This window comes from Fundulus heteroclitus, chromosome 23 (assembly GCF_011125445.2).
Source record: "Fundulus heteroclitus isolate FHET01 chromosome 23, MU-UCD_Fhet_4.1, whole genome shotgun sequence".
Taxonomy (NCBI): domain Eukaryota; kingdom Metazoa; phylum Chordata; class Actinopteri; order Cyprinodontiformes; family Fundulidae; genus Fundulus; species Fundulus heteroclitus.
Genome location: NC_046383.1, coordinates 22066126 through 22088624, shown reverse-complemented (window position 1 = coordinate 22088624; position 22499 = coordinate 22066126). Strand labels below are relative to the sequence as shown.

The window sequence follows — 22499 nt, the reverse complement described above, 5'->3', positions numbered from 1 at the left end:
TCTCCCTGACATGTCTGCTGTGGTTCTTGGTCTTCATTATGCTGTTTTTTTATTTTATTTTTTATAAATGTTCTCCACCAAACCTCTAAGGCCTTCACAGAGCAGCTGAATTCATACTGAGATTAAATTAAAATAAGGGCCGTTTCTCAATTCACAAGAAAGCGAGTACGGACTTGCGTTCTCGTCAAGTCCGTTCTTGGCAAGAACACAGGAAGTACAAACTTGGGGATAACAGCAGCACGCAGAACGTATCTCTGTGTATTGGAACAGAAGCGTAATCGTGTTCTCGTGACATCAGCACACACAGCTTGTCTGGACCTGCATTTCACCTAGGGCTGGACGATATAGAAAAAAAAGCATATAGATAAAGCAGAAATCATATTGATCGATATCAATAATTATAAACAAATTCAAAACATATATGTTAAGAGCAGCCCTGGCTATTTTATGCTGTTGCTTAGCGACCTATTTTTAGATACAGAACTCACAAACACTGAATTCAAACTCAACCCTTTATTCAACCAACGTTTTACCAAAACTGCAATTATTTTAAAAATGAAAAAGAATACGTGCTTTCTTAATTCTTTGAAGGGGTGGAGCATTCCTGGATCTGCATTTGTGATTGGTTGGGACAATGTAATATTAACTTTCATGATAGGCTAGAATGCAAAAAGAAGGAAAACTGTCCTATTAAACTTTTTATTGACCCTTTTTATCTATCATCAATATACGTATATCGATCGATATATATCGTTATTGAATTATCGTCCAGCCCTAATTTCACCACCTGTTATTAGTAGTCTTTAGATGATAATAAATTATTACTTACATTGATCATAAAATTAAATAATTGTATGAATAATGTTTTCATTGTTGAATGTGAGAGGTAATATTTTGTGTTAAATAAATTATAATTTAAGTTCTTTAGCCTTTTTTCAACTTACAAAACTACTTATATACTACGCACCATATTGTATTGAAAACATTTTTAAAACAATTCTTTTAATATCTAAGTCAAGCTGCGGTCATGGTGCATTCTGGGAAATCAGTCAGTGTGAAGAAGGTACAAATCTGCTCTGATGCAGGCTCGATAAAGAGGGCGGGGCAAGAACAACATCCGGGGATTTGGTCCGTTCTCGGTCTGGTGTTTTTGGCAATTGGAACAGTGCTGGGTCTGAGGCTGACGACGTGTCACGAGCTCACGAGAACACTCAAGTAGGCATTTTGAGAAACGGCTAAGATCTTTTATAATTGTCTCATTTTGATTTAATTGGTCAACTATTGTTTTGAAATGTTCTGTATAATTTGTCATATAGTTGACATCGACATCAAACGGATAAACATTATTAACTCATCAGGCTACTTCTGAAGGCATTTGGTTGCACTGGATTTTATTTAGCGGTATCAGAAAAAGGGACTGAATACAAATGTATACGCCACAATTTTCCTCACAACAAACTTTAATCAAAACAAATAAATGAATAATTAATTACTCAGTCATAAGAACATTCATCTTTAAATAAATATTTTAACTTCAGGGATGATTTTAGGGGCAGAGAGGAGGATGTTTAGTCCTATTTAGAGTTTAGTGCTTGAACCTTAATATCCAGCACAGTTGATGCAAAGTCATCTAAAAATGTTAATTTCACAGAACAAGTGAGGAAGTGACTGTTTGTTTTTTGACAATTTTTTTCTGTTCATTAGTTGAAGGACTAATGCTATTTGTTATTTTCCGTGTCCAACATTACTCTGTCAACTGACGACTCTTGCAAAGACCCTATTCTGTTTCATACAGGTGTCCTGAGCAAATGTTGATTCTTCTCAGAGGCGTCTCATGTGAGTGGGTTGCATGTACTAAGAGCCTAACATTAATAGTGCTTCACTGTGGATCTCTTGTAACTTTCTATTCTTAAAAATACATGTTAAAGGGGAAACCACACAGAGTCACATGATTAAATATAGAAAAAAAATAACCTGAGGTTGATGAAAGCAGCCAGACGTTTCCTCTTAATCTAAATGTGATACTAAATGCTCAGTTATTCGTGTGTGTGTGTGTGTGTGTGTGTGTGTGTGTGTGTGTGTGTGTGTGTGTGTGTGTGTGTGTGTGTGCGTGGTGGTGGTGGTGGTGGGGGGGGGGGGGGGGGGGTTATTTAAATAAAGATTTAAATATCCTGACCATCTCCTCTACAAAAAATGTGCCCTTTGTATGGTTCCTTGCACAAGTGTTCACATCGCTTGAACTTTTTCACATTACTTAACTATTACAGATTGCATTATTTCAGCTTTATAGCATTAGGGGAAAGTATTTACTGAACTCATTAAACTGGTATACATGATATATAAATGTTACGTATTTTAACCCACTTAGCATCACATACTTCTATTTTAACAGTATTTCAGCATTTCAGTTACAGTGAACAATAAACATATATATAATTTCAAATTAAATTCACAACTTGTAGCTCCCAACATGGACTCAATATTATCCAGAAGCAGACATGAATTTTATAAGTTCAACTGCAACAATAAATAAATATTTAAGAAGCAGAAACATAAGTTTTAATTGTAATAAGTTGCTTTTTAAAGGTTTTCAGTGCCACTGCTGTCCTTTATTCAACAGTATAGCAGACAGTAGGAGGGGACACAGAGAGAAATGCAGCACATGGCTCTGACTGGGCGTTGAAGCCAGGACAGCTGCATTAGCCTCCATAAATGGGCTCACAACTTGCATCTTTAACAGGAAATCACACTAAATGAAAGACTTTGGCGAACTTTCCATCACCTCTCCCTCTTTGAAAACTTGATCTTTCCGTACTCGACATCAACCTCCACACTTTGCTCCACTTTCCTCTCCTGCTTTTTCACAATCCTGAAATCAGGTCAGTTCCTGGTAATCTTCCTCCACTGTAGCAGAGCAAGAAGGACAGACAAAAGATAAACTTGCTGACTATATAAGGTATTACTCTGAATTAACAATCAAGAAGAAAGCTGTATTTTTAACCTTTGACGTTTTTCTTTTTCCTGTGAGCACAGACGAATGTGATGCCGACTACTAAGACAATTATCAATGCTTCAAGTACACCAACAATTATAGGTCCTGTTTGAAAACATAAAAAAAACAGATCTTTAAGCCCAGCATTACTGTGAGGGATTTATGAAGACAGGTGAAGATGGAAAAACAGATTGGTCATAATGAATCTTCTACAGCAGAGTTTAATATTGACTTACTAATGTACCCAGGGACTGTTGTTGGTTCAACACACAGGATGTTATTTTCTTTATGCACCCACCCACCTAGAAGCAAACAAAACTATTAGTCATGTAAGGATTATATGTATAATAATGAATAATATTTATCTTTTTCTCACTCACCATAGTCAGATATCTTCATCTCTTTAAAGGAATTACTGACTTTATTCCTGACTGAGCAAACCAGACGGCCTGAGATGTTTTGTCTCAGAAAGATGATGTTAGTCTCATTATTTCTAGAAAACAGCTCAGAGTCTGTCAGTGGGTGTCCATCCAGAGTCCAGTCGTAGTGAGGACTGTCCCCACCCTCAGACAGACAGGACACCTTTATCTTTCCCTGGGACAAACACTCAGGGACCAGCTGGACAGAGGACACAGGAGCTGTGAGAGAAACGCAGAAAAAACAAAAAGATTATTCAAATATTAAAACTAAATGTGGTAAAACTTTCGAATTTTGTAGGAAGTCTGAAAGATACAGAATATATATCAAAGCTTTATGTCAATGTTCAACGTATCTATGAATTACAGTATTAAAGCTTTATAGATTCTGTTTATTGTATTACTAGAAATACTAATGAAGTAGAACATATAGGAAGATAAACATTGGGTTACCTTGAACAACCAGCTGCAGAGTTCTCTGTGCTGAGGTCTTTCCGTCTTCATCATGGATTTCAAGTTCATAATCACCGCTGTCATTCCTGCTCAGGTTATGGATCCTAACTGTTCCTTTACTGGGAAAAAAGAGAAATCTGCTCTCCTTTGTGCTAGAGATAATGCTGTTGACTCTCCACCTGAATAGTTCAGAGCCGTTCTTTTTCCACTGGAATCTGGGTATTTCTGAGACGTTGTCCACCAGCCGAAGGTCCACAGCTCCTCCCAAAGCTCCATAACACTGAGCTCCATCCTGTCTGCCATCACAGTATGGCTCCACAGCTTAAATAAATGATAATGATGAAAATAAGAATCAAACACAAATAAATATCATACCTAATCTTTTACAAAATGAAGAGTTTCTTTTTGCACGCCTCCTAATGATTTTAAGCCTTTAGTGTCAAACAGCTCAGCCTGAAACACAGCTATCAGGAGAAAAACGTCTAGAAACTTAAATCAGCACAACTTTCACTTCACAAAGAGGCCAAACCAAAATAACATTTTAATGCAATGGCTTTAAAATCGCAAATGTTTGTTAGATAATTAATGACTACATAAATGTATTCAGTTACCTCAGATTCAGGGATTTGTTTCAGTGTCCCAGATCCAACACTATTTTAATAAACTGCAACAATTCAAACAAACAGACTGTTCAGCTCATTCCTACTACATGTGAAGGATAAATTAAAATTAAATTAAAATAATATTGTTGCAGAAAAATATTGCTTACAAACTTTATTTGATCCATAGTAAAATCCATAATGAAGAAAACAGAGTAATTTAGTTTTAACTAATTTTGTTTCCGAATTAAAATAAATAACAAAATGTTTCTAAATTCAAAGGAACTAAACATTCCTAAATAAACAACTAAGCTCCCATCTGAGCACTTGATCGTTAATCAAACAAATATTTAAAGTAGTGTTTAATTGATTTGTCTTTTAAGTTAAATGTTTTTACTTAGTTTATAAGAAATTAAAGATGATGTACAAATTTTTAATTCTTAGTTGTAAAGTAAGCATAACAGTTTTTACAATTTGCTATAGACACTTGCTAAAAATAAATAAGCTAATGATCTTGAGCTGAACAACTACAACACATTTAAATTATATTAAACATGTTTCTAATATTTCTTTTTTTAATTTTTGACATATTTTTTTCCTGAAAGGAGGATAATTTAGTTCATGGACAACAGTGTCAACGTTTATGATAAAATCCCACAAAATATAATTATTTGAGAACAATTTATTAATGTATGAAGGAATAAATATGGTGAAAGGCAGAAAAAACCCAAAATGATTATTCAAATATTAAAACTAAATGTAGTCAATTTTTAGAATTTTGTAGGAAGTCTGAAAGATGCAGAATATATATCAAAGCTTTATGTGAATGTTCAACGTATCTGTGAATTACAATATTAACTCTTTATAAATTCAGTTTACTGCATTAGAAGAAAAACAAATGAAGTAGAACATGTAAGGAGATAAGCATTAGGTTACCTTGAACAAACAGCTGCAGAGTTCTCTGTGCTGAGCTCTTTCCATTTTTATCATGGATTTCAAGTTCATATTCACCGCTGTCATTCCTGCTCAGGTTATTGATCCTAACTGTTCCATTACTGGAAAAAAGAGAAATCTGCTCTCCTTTGTGCTAGGAATAATGCTGTTGACTCTCCACCTGAATAGTTCAGAGCCGTTCTTTTTCCACTGGAATCTGGGTATTTCTGAGAAGTTGTCCATCAGCCAAAGGTCCACAGCTCCTCCCAAAGCTCCAAAACACTGAGCTCCATCCTGTCTGCCATCACAGTATGGCTCCACAGCTTAAATAAATAATAATGATGAAAATAAGAATCAAACACAAATAAATATCATACTTAATGTTTTATAAAATAGTTTCTTTTTGCACGTCCAAAATTTGGTGTTGTGTATTTGTCACACCTCCTAATGATTTTAAGCCTTTAGTGTCAAACAGCTCAGCCTGAAACACAGCTATGAGGAGGAAAACGTCTAGAAACTTAAATCAGCACAACTTTCACTTCACAAAGAGGCCAAACCAAAATAACATTTTAATGCAATGGCTTTAAAATCGCAAATGTTTGTTAGATAATTAATGACTACATAAATGTATTCAGTTACTTCAGATTCAGGGATATTTTTCAGTGCCCCAGATCCAACACTATTTTAATAAAATGAACAATTCAAACAAACTGATTTTGTTTCCGAATCCGAAAAACAAAATGTTTCTAAATTCAAAGGAACTGATCAAATAAATGAACTAAATAAACAACTAAGCTCCCATCTGAGCACTTGATCGTTAATCAAACAAATATTTAAAGTAGTGTTTAATTGATTTGTCTTTTAAGTTAAATGCCTAACAAAATTAGTTTATAAGAAATTAAAGAAGATGTACAAATGTTTAATTCTTAGTTGTAAAGTAACCATAACAGTTTTTACAATTTGCTATAGACACTTGCTAAAAATAAATAAGCTAATTATCTTGAGCTGAACAACTATAACACATTTCAATCACATGTTTCTAATATTTCTTTTTTTTATTTTTGACATATTTTTTTTTCCTGAAAGGAGGCTAATTTAGTTCATGGACAACACTGTCAACGTTTATGATCAAATCCCACAAAATATAATTATTTTAGAACAATTTATTCATGTATGAAGGAATAAATATGGTGAAAGATGAATAAAGTTAAAAACCTCACCCTGAGAGACCCGGAACAACATCAGTAAGACTCCAACGACGGCCTTCATCCCTGCTCACTGATTCACTCTGCTGCCGTCAGGTTTTTGAGTCATTTATCCAGAACGTAACGTTTGTATTTTGCCCAAAAAACTGCAGTTTGTCCTGTTAGTGATCAGAGGAGAACTTGTGAAAACCTTGATCACATAAAACAACTGTAGTGTTGATGTTTTCAACCTCACTGGGAGGAGGAAAGGAAGTGGTATGACTCTTACTTCCCCTTTAACCAACAGCAAGAGTCGTAGCTTGTGTGTTGGACTGAGAGGAAGAGATGGGAAACATTCTTCAAACGGGTTTTCAGATAAAAGATAAAACATGTTTTTTATGATAAAATAAAACTGATCTCAGTCATTTCTAATCTATAAACATTTGATAACAGGTTTCTTTAACAAAAATAGATAAAGTTACCGCTGCTTTTTTTCCTGTTTGTTTCTGCTGCTACACATGTTCATATGCAGTAACAGCATGTGTCAACATTAAAAAGCAGGCTTGTTGAAGGTATAGTGAATATAAAGCATATTCCACATCCTGAATGAAAAAAGAAGATATTAACCATCTTTGGTTTTTTTGGTTCTCAAATATCATTAATTCTACTTTAAAACTTGTTTTGTATCCATAAAATCAAACCGGATCAAAGAGCAACAATTCACCTTTCAATCTAGAAAGCAGAGCTCTTTGGATGTTCTACTTTGATGAAGACTATGGAGCTTTCAGTTGTTTTCGCTTTTTCTGCTAAAAGAAATCAAGGGAATTGCCAGATACAGAACATGTAGGGTGTCCTAAAAGAGCGCTGTGGACAAGAAATGATGTCGCAATTTGTTAAATCTGGAGTTTTGTGAGGAAAAGTGGGAAAATATTACCAATAGTTGATGATGTGTTCAGGGTGATGTGCAGTGTACGTTCATTTCCACACTTTCCTCTGAGGCCTTCACAGCACTGGGTTTCTACTGAGAATAAATCACCCCAGGCTGATTCTGTTTTTGTTTTTTTTTGGAGATTTTTTGCAGGTCAAGTGGCTCGCTTTTAGCACAGTAGACTGACAGGAAGGGGGTGGTAGAGGATGAGAGACATGCGGCAAAGGACCGCGGGTCAGAGTCGAACCCTGGTCGACCGCGTCGTGGACTTACGCCTCCGTATTTGGGTCGTGCTACCTGCAGCACCCTTTTCATTAGAGCCACATTCACCCAATGGCACCTACAAACACGCACGCATGCATTCAGCGGTATGCAGATATGCAACTTGGGGCTAGGTGCCTTGCTACTGCCAAATTGACTTGTGGCAGGAGAAGGCTGGAATCTATCTAACCAACAGATTTCAGATTCCAAGATGACTACTTATCCCGCTAAGCTAAAGTGAGAAACTGCTTGTATCAAATAATAGAGAACGAGAGCACTCGGGATGACACATGGAAAGAAAATGTGAGGTAGAGGTGGTAGTAACTGGTCCAGAATGAGCGTTTTCTCTTCCTTAGGTCCACAGTTCCAAGGACTGATTCAAGAAGGGAGATAAAGTTGGGTCTGACCTCTTTCTTCCTCTAGTTAATTGTGGTAGTTTCAGACTAGGGGTATTGTGGTCAGAATTTCACCTGGATTTTCTAGTAGAGAAGATATCATTCAGGTTTTTTTCTTTGTTTATTATTCAAGCAGATGAATGAAAGTTTCCCTCAGTGAAGCTCATGATCTGGTGATGAAGCTGTTACCAGACTGGTCGTGAAAAGCAGATGGTTGATTTGTTATGGATACCAGCTACACCCAGAGGGACAAGGGAACAGAATGCCATCAGCTCCCCCTGCAGGACTATTTGATTTTTATTCTCTGTAGTTTTTTTGTCTTCTTACTAATGCTTGATAACTTTTTCCTGTTTACTTATGATTTTGTGCATGCTATATCATAGAGCAGGAGTGAAACTGTTAAAGGCCCATATGGGTGCCATGTTGGCCAACGGAGGTCTGAGCATTAAAAGACATAGCATAATTATTTTTTTTTTTTATTATTTGGAAGGAGAGGGGTACAGGTGGGACATGTCTTCCCTACTTTACAAATCTCTGCCCTTTGTCTCCCCCACGACTTTTTCAGGTGCTCCGACCGTTTGATCCGTTATTTTTATTTTTTTTCCCCCGAGCCACCTTTAAACGCACTATAAGCAAACTCCAGCGTGGATCACAGACGTGCAGTAGCTGAGCAGTGTGTGTGTGTGTGTGTGTGTGATCCAGCTAAAGGCACAAAGCTTTAAACTTATTTTCCCAAATAAACCGTATCAATTGAGTAATGCTGTTGCATGCATGATGCAGATAACAGATAAATGAGGTTTTGGTAATACATGCCACAATATCATGTTAGGCTAGTTGAAAAGAAAACAATAGTTACCTCTGTGCAAGTTGGTTCATGGTGAGAATAAACACAGCCCTCTTTAATTTCTGTGTAGAACTCAAGTTCACTATGGCTTACTACATATTTAAAATAAATCTTTATTGCCACAATTGCTCTCCCAGACTGCTATTAATCAGAGTCAGGGAGAGCAGAAGCACTGGATGATGGTGCCAGGTCTTCACAGGTAAGGAGAGGCTTTAACTTACTGGGTAAAATATGTCTGTCTGCAAGGAGAAACCAAGAAATTATCAGGTGAGGGTTTTCACAGATATTTTAGAATAACTTAATGACATTCTAAAATATTTTTTAATCTATATTAGGTAGCCCAGGGAGAAGGCCATGAGTCAGGGCAGAGACCAGGTTGCTCACTCCATGGCACACGGGGAGCAATCTGGGGCTAAGGGTCTTGCTCAGGAACCTATGGTGGCAGTCTGCGGGGATCAAACCAGGTTATTGCAGCCTTCTTAGAATCACTGTTCTAGCCACTATGTCACAACTTCCTCAAATCTTGGTTGTTGAAGACAAAATGTGGCTCCTGCAGAAAAGGCACTATTCTCATTGAGAGCAAAAGGGTCGGTTTTTGAGCATCTCTAGGGTCTATTCAGGTTTTTGTTTTTTGTTTGTTAAAAAAAAAATGAAAGCAGATGAATGAAAGTTTCCCTCAGTGAAGCTCATGATCTGGTGATGAAGCTGTTACCAGACTGGTCTTGAAAAGCAGATGATTGATTTGTTATGGATACCAGCTACACCCAGAGGGACGAGGGAACAGAATGCCATCAGCTCCCCCTGCAGGACTACTTGATTTTTATTCTCTGTATTACTTAATTAGGTTATTTGTCTCGTTACTAATGTTTTAATGCTTTTGTTATGTCAAAAACACTTGAGGATTTATGTTTGTGAAAGGTATAAAAATAAAATGTGCTTATCTACTAACAAGAGGCAAATGGCTGAGGATATTAAAATGCTTCTGCCAACTTCCTTTGACTGAAAAACGCGATGTATCATCTTAGGGATGTTTTGGACTTTTTAGCATTCTTTATATTTAGTACTTATGTGGCAGCCATTTTGTTTCTCCCTGTGGGCGTCGTGAGGTTTAGCTAAGACAGCAAGTAGTTACCTCCTTTATGTCTGCTCACATGGTTAGTTTGTTTGTCACACTCTGAACCGCTTCACAGAGACAGGACGCCTTCATGTCCCTGAGACAAACTCCCAGAGACCAGCTGGAGAGAAAACACAGCAGCTTAAAGAGAAATGCAGATTATTTACTTCACAGAAGACCTGATTATATCTACCTTTTTTTTATCAAAACCTTAGAAGGACCACAATAGGTGTAAATATAAAATAATATTCTGTTCATTCTAGGTTTGAAGTGATCATTTATTCATTTTATAAGGAAGACATTAATGAACTTAAACAGAAAAGTCCAGTCCTGATTACTGTTGTCTTTCTACTTGAATTGAGGACCCAAACATTTCATGCTAATAAAGTCAAAAAGACAGCTTGATAACATTTTCCTATTTACTTATGATTTTTGCATGCTATATCATAGTGCAGGAGGCTTCAAATTAAATTGTCAATGGCCCACGTGGTGGCCATGTTAGCCAATGGAGGTCTGAGCATTTAAAGACATAGCATAATTATCTATTTATGTATTTATTTATTTGTGTGTGTGTGTGTGTGTGGGGGGGGGGGGGGGGGTTACAGGTGGGACATGTCTCCCCTACTTTCCGAATCTCTGCCCTTTGTCTCCCCCACGACTTTTTCAGGCTCCGACTGTTTAATCTGTTATTTACATAGATTTTTTCCTGAGACGCCTATAAACGCACCATAAGCGAACTCCGCCGTGGATCACAGACGGTAGACGTGCAGCAGCTGAGCAGTTTGTGTGTGTGTGTGTGTGTGTGTGTGTGTGTGTGTGTGTGTGTGTGTGTGTGTGTGTGTGTGTGACAACGAAACCAACCAGAGCCAGCTAAAGGCACACAGCTTTAAACTTATTTTCACAAATAAACCGTATAAATTGAGTAATGCAGTTGCATGCATGATGCAGATAACAGATAAATGATGATTTGGTAATACATGCAATAAAATCATGTTAGGCTAGTTGAAAGGAATACAATAGTTACCTCTGTGCAAGTTGGTTCATGGTGAGAATAAACACAGCCTTCTTTAATTTCTGTGTAGAACTCAAGTTCACTATGGCTTACCACATATCTAAAATAAATCTTTATTGCCACAATTGCTCTCCCAGACTGCTACTAATCAGAGTCAGGGAGAGCAGAAGCACTGGATGATGATGCCAGGTCTTCACAGGTATGAAGAGGCTTCAACTTACTGGGTAAAATATGTCTATCTGCAAGGAGAAACCAAGAAATTATCAGGTGAGGGTTTTCACAGATATTTTAGAATAACTTATTGACATTCTAAAATATTTTTTAATCTATATTAGGTAGCCCAGGGAGAAGGCCATGAGTCAGGGCAGAGACCAGGTTGCTCACTCCGTGGCACAAGGGGAGCAATCTGGGGCTAAGGGTCTTGCTCAGGAACCTATGGTGGCAGTCTGCGGGGATCAAACCAGGTTCTTGCAGCCTTCTTAGAATCACTGTTCTAGCCACTATGTCACAACTTCCTCAAATCTTGGTTGTTGAATAAAAAATGTGGCTCCTGCAGAAAACACACTATTCTCATTCAGAGCAAAAGGGCTGGTTCTTGAGCATCACTAGGGTCTATCTGTGCACAGGTCTGTTTGCATCACTGCTGCATCATGTAAATAGTCTGTTGGTGTTTTTATGCATAAATATATTAACATGTTTTGCACAAAATCACCCTCAGTTGCATGGTTATTTCATTCCACATAAATGATAAAGAAGCTTGAGGAAAACAAAGTCAATGTTTAGAAGTAGCCCCCACAAAGATCTGGTCTCAGTCCAAATTGATGATGGCAGAGCTGAAAAGGTGTGTCTGTGAACACAGCAGCCTGCAAACCTGACTCAGTTATACACCTCATGGAAGCTCATGAAATGATAACCAGTGCCATCCCTGCGTTTGGGGCAAGGCCCCACCAGATGTTTAGAAGTAGCCCCCACAAAGATCTGGTCTCAGTCCAAATTGATGATGGCAGAGCTGAAAAGGTGTGTCTGTGAACACAGCAAGAAATTATCAGGTGATCAATCTGGACTGAGACCAGATCTTTGTGGGGGCTACTTCTAAACATTGACTTTGTTTTCCTCAAGCTTCTTTATCATTTATGTGGAATGATATAACCATGCAACTGAGGGTGATTTTGTGCAAAACATGTTAGTATATTTATGCAAAAAACACCAACAGACTATTTACAAGAATGCAGCAGTGATGCAAACAGACCTGTGCACAGATAGACCCTAGAGATGCTCAAAAACCGACCCTTTTGCTCTCAATGAGAATAGTGCCTTTTCTGCAGGAGCCACATTTTGTCTTCAACAACCAAGATTTGAGGAAGTTGTGACATAGTGGCTAGAACAGTGATTCTAAGAAGGCTGCAATAACCTGGTTTGATCCCTGCAGACTGCCACCATAGGTTCCTGAGCAAGACCCTTAGCCCCAGATTGCTCCCCGTGTGCCATGGAGTGAGCAACCTGGTCTCTGCCCTGACTCATGGCCTTCTCCCTGGGCTACCTAATATAGATTAAAAAATATTTTAGAATGTCAATAAGTTATTCTAAAATATCTGTGAAAACCCTCACCTGATAATTTCTTGGTTTCTCCTTGCAGACAGACATATTTTACCCAGTAAGTTGAAGCCTCTTCATACCTGTGAAGACCTGGCATCATCATCCAGTGCTTCTGCTCTCCCTGACTCTGATTAATAGCAGTCTGGGAGAGCAATTGTGGCAATAAAGATTTATTTTAGATATGTGGTAAGCCATAGTGAACTTGAGTTCTACACAGAAATTAAAGAAGGCTGTGTTTATTCTCACCATGAACCAACTTGCACAGAGGTAACTATTGTATTCCTTTCAACTAGCCTAACATGATTTTATTGCATGTATTACCAAATCATCATTTATCTGTTATCTGCATCATGCATGCAACTGCATTACTCAATTTATACGGTTTATTTGTGAAAATAAGTTTAAAGCTGTGTGCCTTTAGCTGGCTCTGGTTGGTTTCGTTGTCACACACACACACACACACACACACACACACACACACACACACACACACACACACACACACACACACACACAAACTGCTCAGCTGCTGCACGTCTACCGTCTGTGATCCACGGCGGAGTTCGCTTATGGTGCGTTTATAGGCGTCTCAGGAAAAAATCTATGTAAATAACAGATTAAACAGTCGGAGCCTGAAAAAGTCGTGGGGGAGACAAAGGGCAGAGATTCGGAAAGTAGGGGAGACATGTCTCCTGCACTATGATATAGCATGCAAAAATCATAAGTAAATAGGAAAATGTTATCAAGCTGTCTTTTTGACTTTATTAGCATGAAATGTTTGGGTCCTCAATTCAAGTAGAAAGACAACAGTAATCAGGACTGGACTTTTCTGTTTAAGTTCATTAATGTCTTCCTTATAAAATGAATAAATGATCACTTCAAACCTAGAATGAACAGAATATTATTTTATATTTACACCTATTGTGGTCCTTCTAAGGTTTTGATAAAAGAAAAGGTAGATATAATCAGGTCTTCTGTGAAGTAAATAATCTGCATTTCTCTTTAAACTGCTGTGTTTTCTCTCCAGCTGGTCTCTGGGAGTTTGTCTCAGGGATATGAAGGCGTCCTGTCTCTGTGAAGCGGTTCAGAGTGTGACAAACAAACTAACCATGTGAGCAGACATAAAGGAGGTAACTACTTGCTGTCTTAGCTAAACCTCACGACGCCCACAGGGAGAAACAAAATGGCTGCCACATAAGTACTAAATATAAAGAATGCTAAAAAGTCCAAAACATCCCTAAGATGATACATCGCGTTTTTCAGTCAAAGGAAGTTGGCAGAAGCATTTTAATATCCTCAGCCATTTGCCTCTTGTTAGTAGATAAGCACATTTTATTTTTATACCTTTCACAAACATAAATCCTCAAGTGTTTTTGACATAACAAAAGCATTAAAACATTAGTAACGAGACAAAGAACCTAATTAAATAATACAGAGAATAAAAATATAGTAGTCCTGCAGGGGGAGCTGATGGCATTCTGTTCCCTTGTCCCTCTGGGTGTAGCTGGTATCCATAACAAATCAACCATCTGCTTTTCAAGACCAGTCTGGTAACAGCTTCATCACCAGATCATGAGCTTCACTGAGGGAAACTTTCATTCATCTGCTTTCATTTTTTTTTAACAAACAAAAAACAAAAACCTGAATAAAACCTCTTCTCTACTAGAAAATCCAGGTGAAACTCTGACCACAATACCCCTAGTCTAAAACTACCACAATTAGGAAGAAAGAGGTCAGACCCAACTTTATCTCCCTTCTTGAATCAGCCCTTGGAACTGTGGACCTAAGGAAGAGAAAACGCTCATTCTGGACCAGTAACTACCACCTCTACCTCACATTTTCTTTCCATGTGTCATCCCGAGTGCTCTCGTTCTCTATTATTTGATACAAGCAGTTTCTCACTTTAGCTTAGCAGGATAAGTAGTCATCTTGGAATCTGAAATCTGTTGGTTAGATAGATTCCAGCCTTCTCCTGCCACAAGTCAATTTGGCAGTAGCAAGGCACCTAGCCCCAAATTGCATATCTGCATACCGCTGAATGCATGCGTGCGTGTTTGTGAGTACCATTGGGTGAATGTGGCTCTAATGAAAAGGGTGCTGCAGGTAGCACGACCCAAATACGGAGGCGTAAGTCCTCGACACGGTCGACCAGGGTTCGACTCTGACCCGCGGTCCTTTGCCACATCTCTCTCCCCCTCTTCCACCCCCCTTCCTGTCAGTCTACTGCGCTAAAAGTGAGCCACTAGACCTGCAAAAAATCTCCAAAAAAAAAACAAAAACAGAATCAGCCTGGGGTGATTTAATCTCAGTAGAAACCCAGCTCTGTGAAGGCCTCAGAGGAAAGTGTGGAAAGAAACGTACACTGCACATCACCCTGAACACATCATCAACTATTGGTAATATTTTCCCACTTTTCCTCACAAAACTCCAGATTTAACAAATTGCGACATCATTTCTTGTCCACAACGCTCTTTTAGGACACCCTACATGTTCTGTATCTGACAATTCCCTTGATTTCTTTTAGCAGAAAAAGCGAAAACAACTGAAAGCTCCATAGTCTTCATCAAAGTAGAACATCCAAAGAGCTCTGCTTTCTAGATTGAAAGGTGAATTGTTGCTCTTTGATCCGGTTTGATTTTATGGATACAAAACAAGTTTTAAAGTAGAATTAATGATATTTGAGAACCAAAAAAACCAAAGATGGTTAATATCTTCTTTTTTCATTCAGGATGTGGACTATGGTTTATATTCACTATACCTTCAACAAGCCTGCTTTTTAATGTTGACACATGCTGTTACTGCATATGAACATGTATAGCAGCAGAAACAAACAGGAAAAAAAGCAGCGGTAACTTTATGTATTTGCTGTACTTTCCTGATTAAATTTGTCAGTATTCAGTGGGATTTAATTTCAATCAATTCAGGAATGTTTCCCTCTTCTTATCACCATGAGGAAGAGCTATCCCCCTACTGATCACAAATTTGTGCAGCGTATTTTCAAAACAAAAATTCAGGTATGACAATCTCTATTAGATGTCTACTTTCAATGCATAATTGTTAATACATTATTGTTTATACAAAACAGTTTTTCTCTAATTTTGGTTGTGTGTAAATTCAATATTATTTTTGTTAAAGAAACCTGTTATCAAATGTTTATAGATTAGAAATGACTGAGATCAGCTTTATTTTATCATAAAAAACATGTTTTAACCTTTTATCTAAAAACCCGTTTGAAGAATGTTTCCCATCTCTTCCTCTCAGTCCAACACACAAGCTACGACTCTTGCTGTTGGTTAAAGGGGAAGTAAGACTCATACCACTTCCTTTCCTCCTCCCAGTGAGGTTGAAAACATCAACACTACAGTTGTTTTATGTGATCAAGGTTTTCACAAGTTCTCCTCTGATCACTAACAGGACAAACTGCAGTTTTTTGGGCAAAATACAAACGTTACGTTCTGGATAAATGACTCAAAAACCTGACAGCAGCAGAGTGAACCAGTGAGCAGGGATGAAGGCCGTCGTTGGAGTCTTACTGATGTGGTTCCGGGTCTCTCAGGGTGAGGTTTTTAACTTTTTTCACCATATTTATTCCTTCATACATGAATAAATTGTTCTAAAATAATTATATTTTGTGGGATTTGATCATAAACATTGACAGTGTTGTCCATGAACTAAATTAGCTTCCTTTCAGGAAAAAAAATATGTCCAAAATAAAAAAAAGAAATATTAGAAACATGTTTAATATGATTGAAATGTGTTATAGTTGTTCAGCTCAAGATAATTAGCTTATTTATTTTTAACAAGTGTCTATAGCAAATTGTAAAAACTGTTATGCTTACTTTACAACTAAGAATTAAACATTTGTACATCATCTTTAATTTCTTATAAACTAAGTAAAACATTTAACTTAAAAGACAAATCAATTAAACACTACTTTAAATATTTGTTTGATTAACGATCAAGTGCTCAGATGGGAGCTTAGTTGTTTATTTAGTTCATTAATTGATCAGTTCCTTTGAATTTAGAAACATTTTGTTTTTCGGATTCGGAAACAAAATCAGTTTGTTTCAATTGTTCATTTTATTAAAATAGTGTTGGATCTGGGGCACTGAAACATATCCCTGAATCTGAAGTAACTGAATACATTTATGTAGTCATTAATTATCTAACAAACATTTGCGATTTAAAGCCATTGCATTGAAATGTTATCTTGGTTTGGCCTCTTTGTGAAGTGAAAGTTGTGGTGATTTAAGTTTCTAGACGTTTTCCTCCTCATAGCTGTGTTTCAGGCTGAGCTGTTTGACACTAAAGGCTTAAAATCATTAGGAGGTGTGACAAATACACAACACCACATTTTGGACGTGCAAAAGAAACTATTTTATAAAACATTAAGTATGATATTTATTTGTGTTTGATTCTTATTTTCATCATTATTATTTATTTAAGCTGTGGAGCCATACTGTGATGGCAGACAGGATGGAGCTCAGTGTTATGGAGCTTTAGGAGGAGCTGTGGACCTTCTGCTGATGGACAACTTCTCAGAAGTACCCAGATTCCAGTGGAAAAAGAACAGCTATCCACTATTCATGTGGAGAGTCAACAACATTATCTCTAGCACAAAGGAGAGCAGATTTCTCTTTTTTCCCAGTAATGGAACAGTTAGGATCAATAACCTGAGAAGGAATGACAGCGGTGAATATGAACTTGAAATCTATGATAAAAATGGAAGATTATCAGCTCAGAAAACTCTGGAGCTGTTTGTTCAAGGTAACCCAATATTTATCTTCATACATGTTCTACTTTTTTGTTTCTCTATTTATACAAATAACTGAATTCAGAAAGATTTAATACTATATATCATAGATTTGTTGAAGGTGTCACATAAAACTTTGATATATATTTTGTATTTTTCAGTCTTCCTACAAAATACTGAAAATTGACCACATTCAGTTTTTATATTGGAATTATGTTTTTGTGTTTTTTTTTCTGCGTTTCTCTCACAGCTCCTGTGTCCTCTGTCCAGCTGGTCTCTGAGTGTGTGTCCCAGGGAAATATAAAGGTGTCCTGTCTGTCTGAGGGTGGGGACAGTCCTCACTACGACTGGACTCTGGATGGACACACACTGACAGACTCTGAGCTGTTTTCTAGAAATAATGAGACTAACATCATCTTTCTGACACAAAACATGTCAGGCCGTCTGGTTTGCTCAGTCAGGAATAAAGTCAGTGATTCCTTTAAAGAGATCAAGATATATGACTATGGTGAGTGAGAATAAGATAAATATTATTCATTATAATCCTTACATGACTAATAGTTTTGTTTGGTACTAGGTTGTATATTCATTAACTGCACTTCCAATGGGATACAAATATCTAAGTGGGTGCATAAAGAAAATAACATCCTGTGTGTTGAACCAACAACAGTCCCTGGGTACATTAGTAAGTAAATATTAAACTCTGCTGTAGAGGATTCATTATGACCAATCCATTTTTCCATCTTCACCTGTCTTCACAGATCCCTCACAGTAATGCTGAGCTTAAAGATCTGTTTTTTTTAATGGTTTTTTTATGTTTTCAAACAGGACCTATAATTGTTGGTGTACTTGAAGCATTGGTAATTGTCTTAGTAGTCGGCATCACATTCGTCTGTGCTCACAAGAAAAAGAAAAACGTCAAAGGTTAAAAATACAGCTTTCTTCTTGATTGTTAATTCAGAGTAATAACTTCTATAGTCAGCAAGTTTATCTTTTGTCTGTCCTTCTTGCTCTGCTACAGTGGAGGAAGATTACCAGGAACTGACCTGATTTCAGGATTGTGAAAAAGCAGGAGAGGAAAGTGGAGCAAAGTGTGGATGCTGATGTCGAGTACGGAAAGGCCAAGTTATCAAAGAGGGAGAGGTGATAGAAAGGTTGCCAAAGTCTTTCATTTAGTGTGATTTCCTGTTATAGGTGCGAGTTGTAAGCCCATTTATGGAGGCTAATGCAGCTGTCCTGCCTTCAACGCTCAGTCAGGCCCATGTACTGCATCTCTCTGTGTCCCCTCCTACTGTCTGATATACTGTTGAATAAAGGACAGCAGTGGCACTGAAAACCTTTAAAAAGCAACTTATTACAATTAAAGCTTATGTTTCTGCTTCTTAAATATTTATTTATTGTTGCAGTTGAACTTATAAAATTCATGTCTGCTTCTGGATAATATTGAGTCCATGTTGGGAGCTACAAGTTGTGAATTTAATTTGAAATATATGTTTATTGTTCACTGTAACTGAAATGCTGAAATACTGTTAAAATAGAAGTATGTGATGCTAAGTGGGTTAAAATACGTAACATTTATATATCATGTATACCAGTTTAATGAGTTCAGTAAATACTTTCCCCTAATGCTATAAAGCTGAAATAATGCAATCTGTAATAGTTAAGTAATGTGAAAAAGTTCAAGCGATGTGAACACTTGTGCAAGGAACCATACAAAGGGCACATTTTTTATAGAGGAGATGGTCAGGATATTTAAATCTTTATTTGTTCATTTTTACCTGATTTGAAACGGAACCTTATTTAATGTGTATATAAAATTAGCTTCAGCTCAGTGTAAAATGAGTAAAACTATCTTCCATGACATAAATACCATAAATGCCTTTAAGACAATGATAAATTGCAGTGTAGACTAAATGGTTTAAACTACACTGCCCAGCATAAACCCCGGCAATCTATCATATCTTATTGATTTGTTTTAAACTACTGAACTTAAACTTCCATAGCCAGCTATAATTTCTGTCACCCCCCACCACCACCACCACGCGCACACACACACACACACACACACACACACACACACACACACACACACACACACACACACACACGAAGAACTGAGCATTTAGTATCACATTTAGATTAAGAGGAAACGTCTGGCTGCTTTCATCACCCTCAGGTTATTTTTTTTCTATATTTAATCATGTGACTCTGTGTGGTTTCCACTTTAACGTGTATTTTTAAGAACAGAAAGTTACAGGAGATCCACAGTGAAGCACCATTAATGTTAGGCTCTTAGTACATGCAACCCACTCAGATGAGACGCCTCTGAGAAGAATCAACATTTGCTCAGGACACCTGTATGAAACAGAATAGCGTCTTTGCAAGAGTCGTCAGTTGACAGAGTAATGTTGGACACGGAAAATAACAAATAGCATTAGTCCTTCAACTAATGAACAGAAAAAAATTGTCAAAAAACAAACAGTCACTTCCTCACTTGTTCTGTGAAATTAACATTTTTAGATGACTTTGCATCAACTGTGCTGGATATTAAGGTTCAAGCACTAAACTCTAAATAGGACTAAACATCCTCCTCTCTGCCCCTAAAATCATCCCTGAAGTTAAAATATTTATTTAAAGATGAATGTTCTTATGACTAAGTAATTAATTATTCATTTATTTGTTTTGATTAAAGTTTGTTGTGAGGAAAATTGTGGCATATACATTTGTATTCAGTCCCTTTTTCTGATACCGCTAAATAAAATCCAGTGCAACCAAATGCCTTCAGAAGTAGCCTGATGAGTTAATAATGTTTATCTGTTTGATGTCGATGTCAACTATATGACAAATTATACAGAACATTTCAAAACAATAGTTGACCAATTAAATCAAAATGAGACAATTATAAAAGATCTTAGCCGTTTCTCAAAAATGCCTACTTGAGTGTTCTCGTGAGCTCGTGACACGTCGTCAGCCTCAGACCCAGCACTGTTCCAATTGCCAAAAACACCAGACCGAGAACGAACCAAATCCCCGGATGTTGTTCTTGCCCCGCCCTCTTTATCGAGCCTGCATCAGAGCAGATTTGTACCTTCTTCACACTGACTGATTTCCCAGAATGCACCATGGCCGCAGCTTGACTTAGATATTAAAAGAATTGTTTTAAAAATGTTTTCAATAAAATATGGTGCGTAGTATATAAGTAGTTTTGTAAGTTGAAAAAAGGCTAAAGAACTTAAATTATAATTTATTTAACACAAAATATTACCTCTCACATTCAACAATGAAAACATTATTCATACAATTATTTAATTTTATGATCAATGTAAGTAATAATTTATTATCATCTAAAGACTACTAATAACAGGAGGTGAAATTAGGGCAGGACAATAATTCAATAACGATATATATTGATCGATAGACGTATATTGATGATAGATAAAAAGGGTCAATAAAAAGTTTAATAGGACAGTTTTCCTTCTTTTTGCATTCTAGCCTATCATGAAAGTTAATATTACATTGTCCCAACCAATCACAAACGCAGATCCAGGAATGCTCCACCCCTTCAAAGAATTAAGAAAGCACGTATTCTTTTTCATTTTTAAAATAATTGCAGTTTTGGTAAAACGTTGGTTGAATAAAGGGTTGAGTTTGAATTCAGTGTTTGTGAGTTCTGTATCTAAAAATAGGTCGCTAAGCAACAGCATAAAATAGCCAGGGCTGCTCTTAACATATATGTTTTGAATTTGTTTATAATTATTGATATCGATCAATATGATTTCTGCTTTATCGATGTGCTTTTTTTTCTATATCGTCCAGCCCTAGCTGAAATGCAGGTCCAGACGAGCTGTGTGTTCTGATGTCACGAGAACACGAGTACGCTTCTGTTCCAATACACAGAGATACGTTCTCCGTGCTGCTGTTCTCCCCAAGTTTGTACTTCCTGTGTTCTTGCCAAGAACGGACTTGACGAGAACGCAAGTCCGTACTCGCTTTCTTGTGAATTGAGAAACGGCCCTTATTTTAATTTAATCTCAGTATGAATTCAGCTGCTCTGTGAAGGCCTTAGAGGTTTGATGGAGAACATTTATAAAAAATAAAATAAAAAAACAGCATAATGAAGACCAAGAACCACAGCAGACATGTCAGGGAGAACATCTAAATCACGGTTAGGTTATAAAACAATATCCCAAGCTTTGAACATCTCATGAGCTCTGTTAAATATATGGTTTATAAATGGGAAGAGTGTTAAACAACTGCAATCTCACCAAGACATGGCGATTCACAAAAACAGTTATATTAATATAACATTAATCAGAGACGTAGCCAAGGGATAAATTGTAACTCTGGAGGAGCTACAGATATCCACAGCTCAGGTGGAAGAAACAAGCAGAGAGCACATTTATCAGTTGTGCACTCCATTAACCTCTTAACAGAAGTGGCAAGAAGAAGGTCGTTGTTGAGGAGAATTAAATTACTGTTTGCAGTTAGAAAGAATAGATGTATGGGACACAGGGAACATGGGATAGAAGGTGGTCTGCTCCGATGAAATCAAAAGTCAGCTGGTCTACAGGCTAAATTCTGCTGACAGAAAACCCTGAAGCTGGTCAGAGATCAGAGGAAGATAGATCGTGTTAAATGCCTCGCAATACTTCAACAAATTCTGTCAGAGGCTATAAAGGATGTGAGGCTGGGGTGGATATTTATCTTCCAGCAGTAGAACAGCCATCAACATCCAGTCAGACCTGAAGGGTTTAGATCAAAGCATAGGAATGTGTTAGGATGGCCCCATCAATGAAGGAGCGGACCAGAAAACACAAACATTAATCTTTAATCGGTGTACAACACCCCTTTGGAAATAAAGTTGGTCATAACAGTGAAACACAACCCAAAACACATCAGCATAGCTTTGTTTCAAGACTGCATGCTGGCGAGAGCTTGTAAGCTCATGGTATGCTTACCTTGGTAAAACCTTAAAAACAAGACAGTAAAAACACATCAAAAGTAAATTATTTAACTTTA

At 37.2% G+C, this 22499-nt stretch overlaps 2 protein-coding genes across 2 annotated transcripts in view; one reads left to right on the top strand and one right to left on the bottom strand.

Annotated features, from left to right (window-relative positions):
- The window catches only part of LOC105923996 (contactin-1-like), a 48554-nt gene extending 41605 nt beyond the window's left edge, over nucleotides 1–6949 (bottom strand). Inside the window, exons 1-2 of the mRNA XM_036127450.1 lie at nucleotides 6867–6949; nucleotides 6614–6756 (exon numbers count right to left, since the gene is read on the bottom strand). Of these exons, the coding sequence (XP_035983343.1) occupies nucleotides 6614–6662 (49 nt within the window). The 5' untranslated portion in view covers nucleotides 6663–6756; nucleotides 6867–6949. The remainder of the gene's footprint in view (nucleotides 1–6613; nucleotides 6757–6866) is intronic.
- Nucleotides 6950–15951: 9002 nt separating this feature from the next.
- On the top strand, nucleotides 15952–19534 carry LOC118557437 (T-cell surface antigen CD2-like). Its single transcript, XM_036127455.1, has 6 exons — nucleotides 15952–16284; nucleotides 17174–17494; nucleotides 17731–17988; nucleotides 18058–18165; nucleotides 18309–18404; nucleotides 18502–19534. The coding sequence occupies exons 1-6, from the start codon at nucleotides 16236–16238 to the stop codon at nucleotides 18528–18530; spliced, it is 861 nt and encodes a 286-aa protein (XP_035983348.1). The 5' UTR covers nucleotides 15952–16235; the 3' UTR covers nucleotides 18531–19534.
- The last annotated feature ends 2965 nt before the right edge of the window (nucleotides 19535–22499 follow it).

What these genes read in the sequence shown, in the direction of transcription:
- LOC118557437 (XM_036127455.1), top strand. Translation starts at nt 16,236, where the DNA reads ATGAAGGCCGTCGTTGGAGTCTTACTGATGTGGTTCCGGGTCTCTCAG. An exon ending in GTGGTTCCGGGTCTCTCAGG is followed by an intron (nt 16,285 to 17,173) that starts GTGAGGTTTTTA and finishes TATTTATTTAAG; the next exon opens with CTGTGGAGCCATACTGTGAT. An exon ending in GAAAAAGAAAAACGTCAAAG is followed by an intron (nt 18,405 to 18,501) that starts GTTAAAAATACA and finishes GCTCTGCTACAG; the next exon opens with TGGAGGAAGATTACCAGGAA.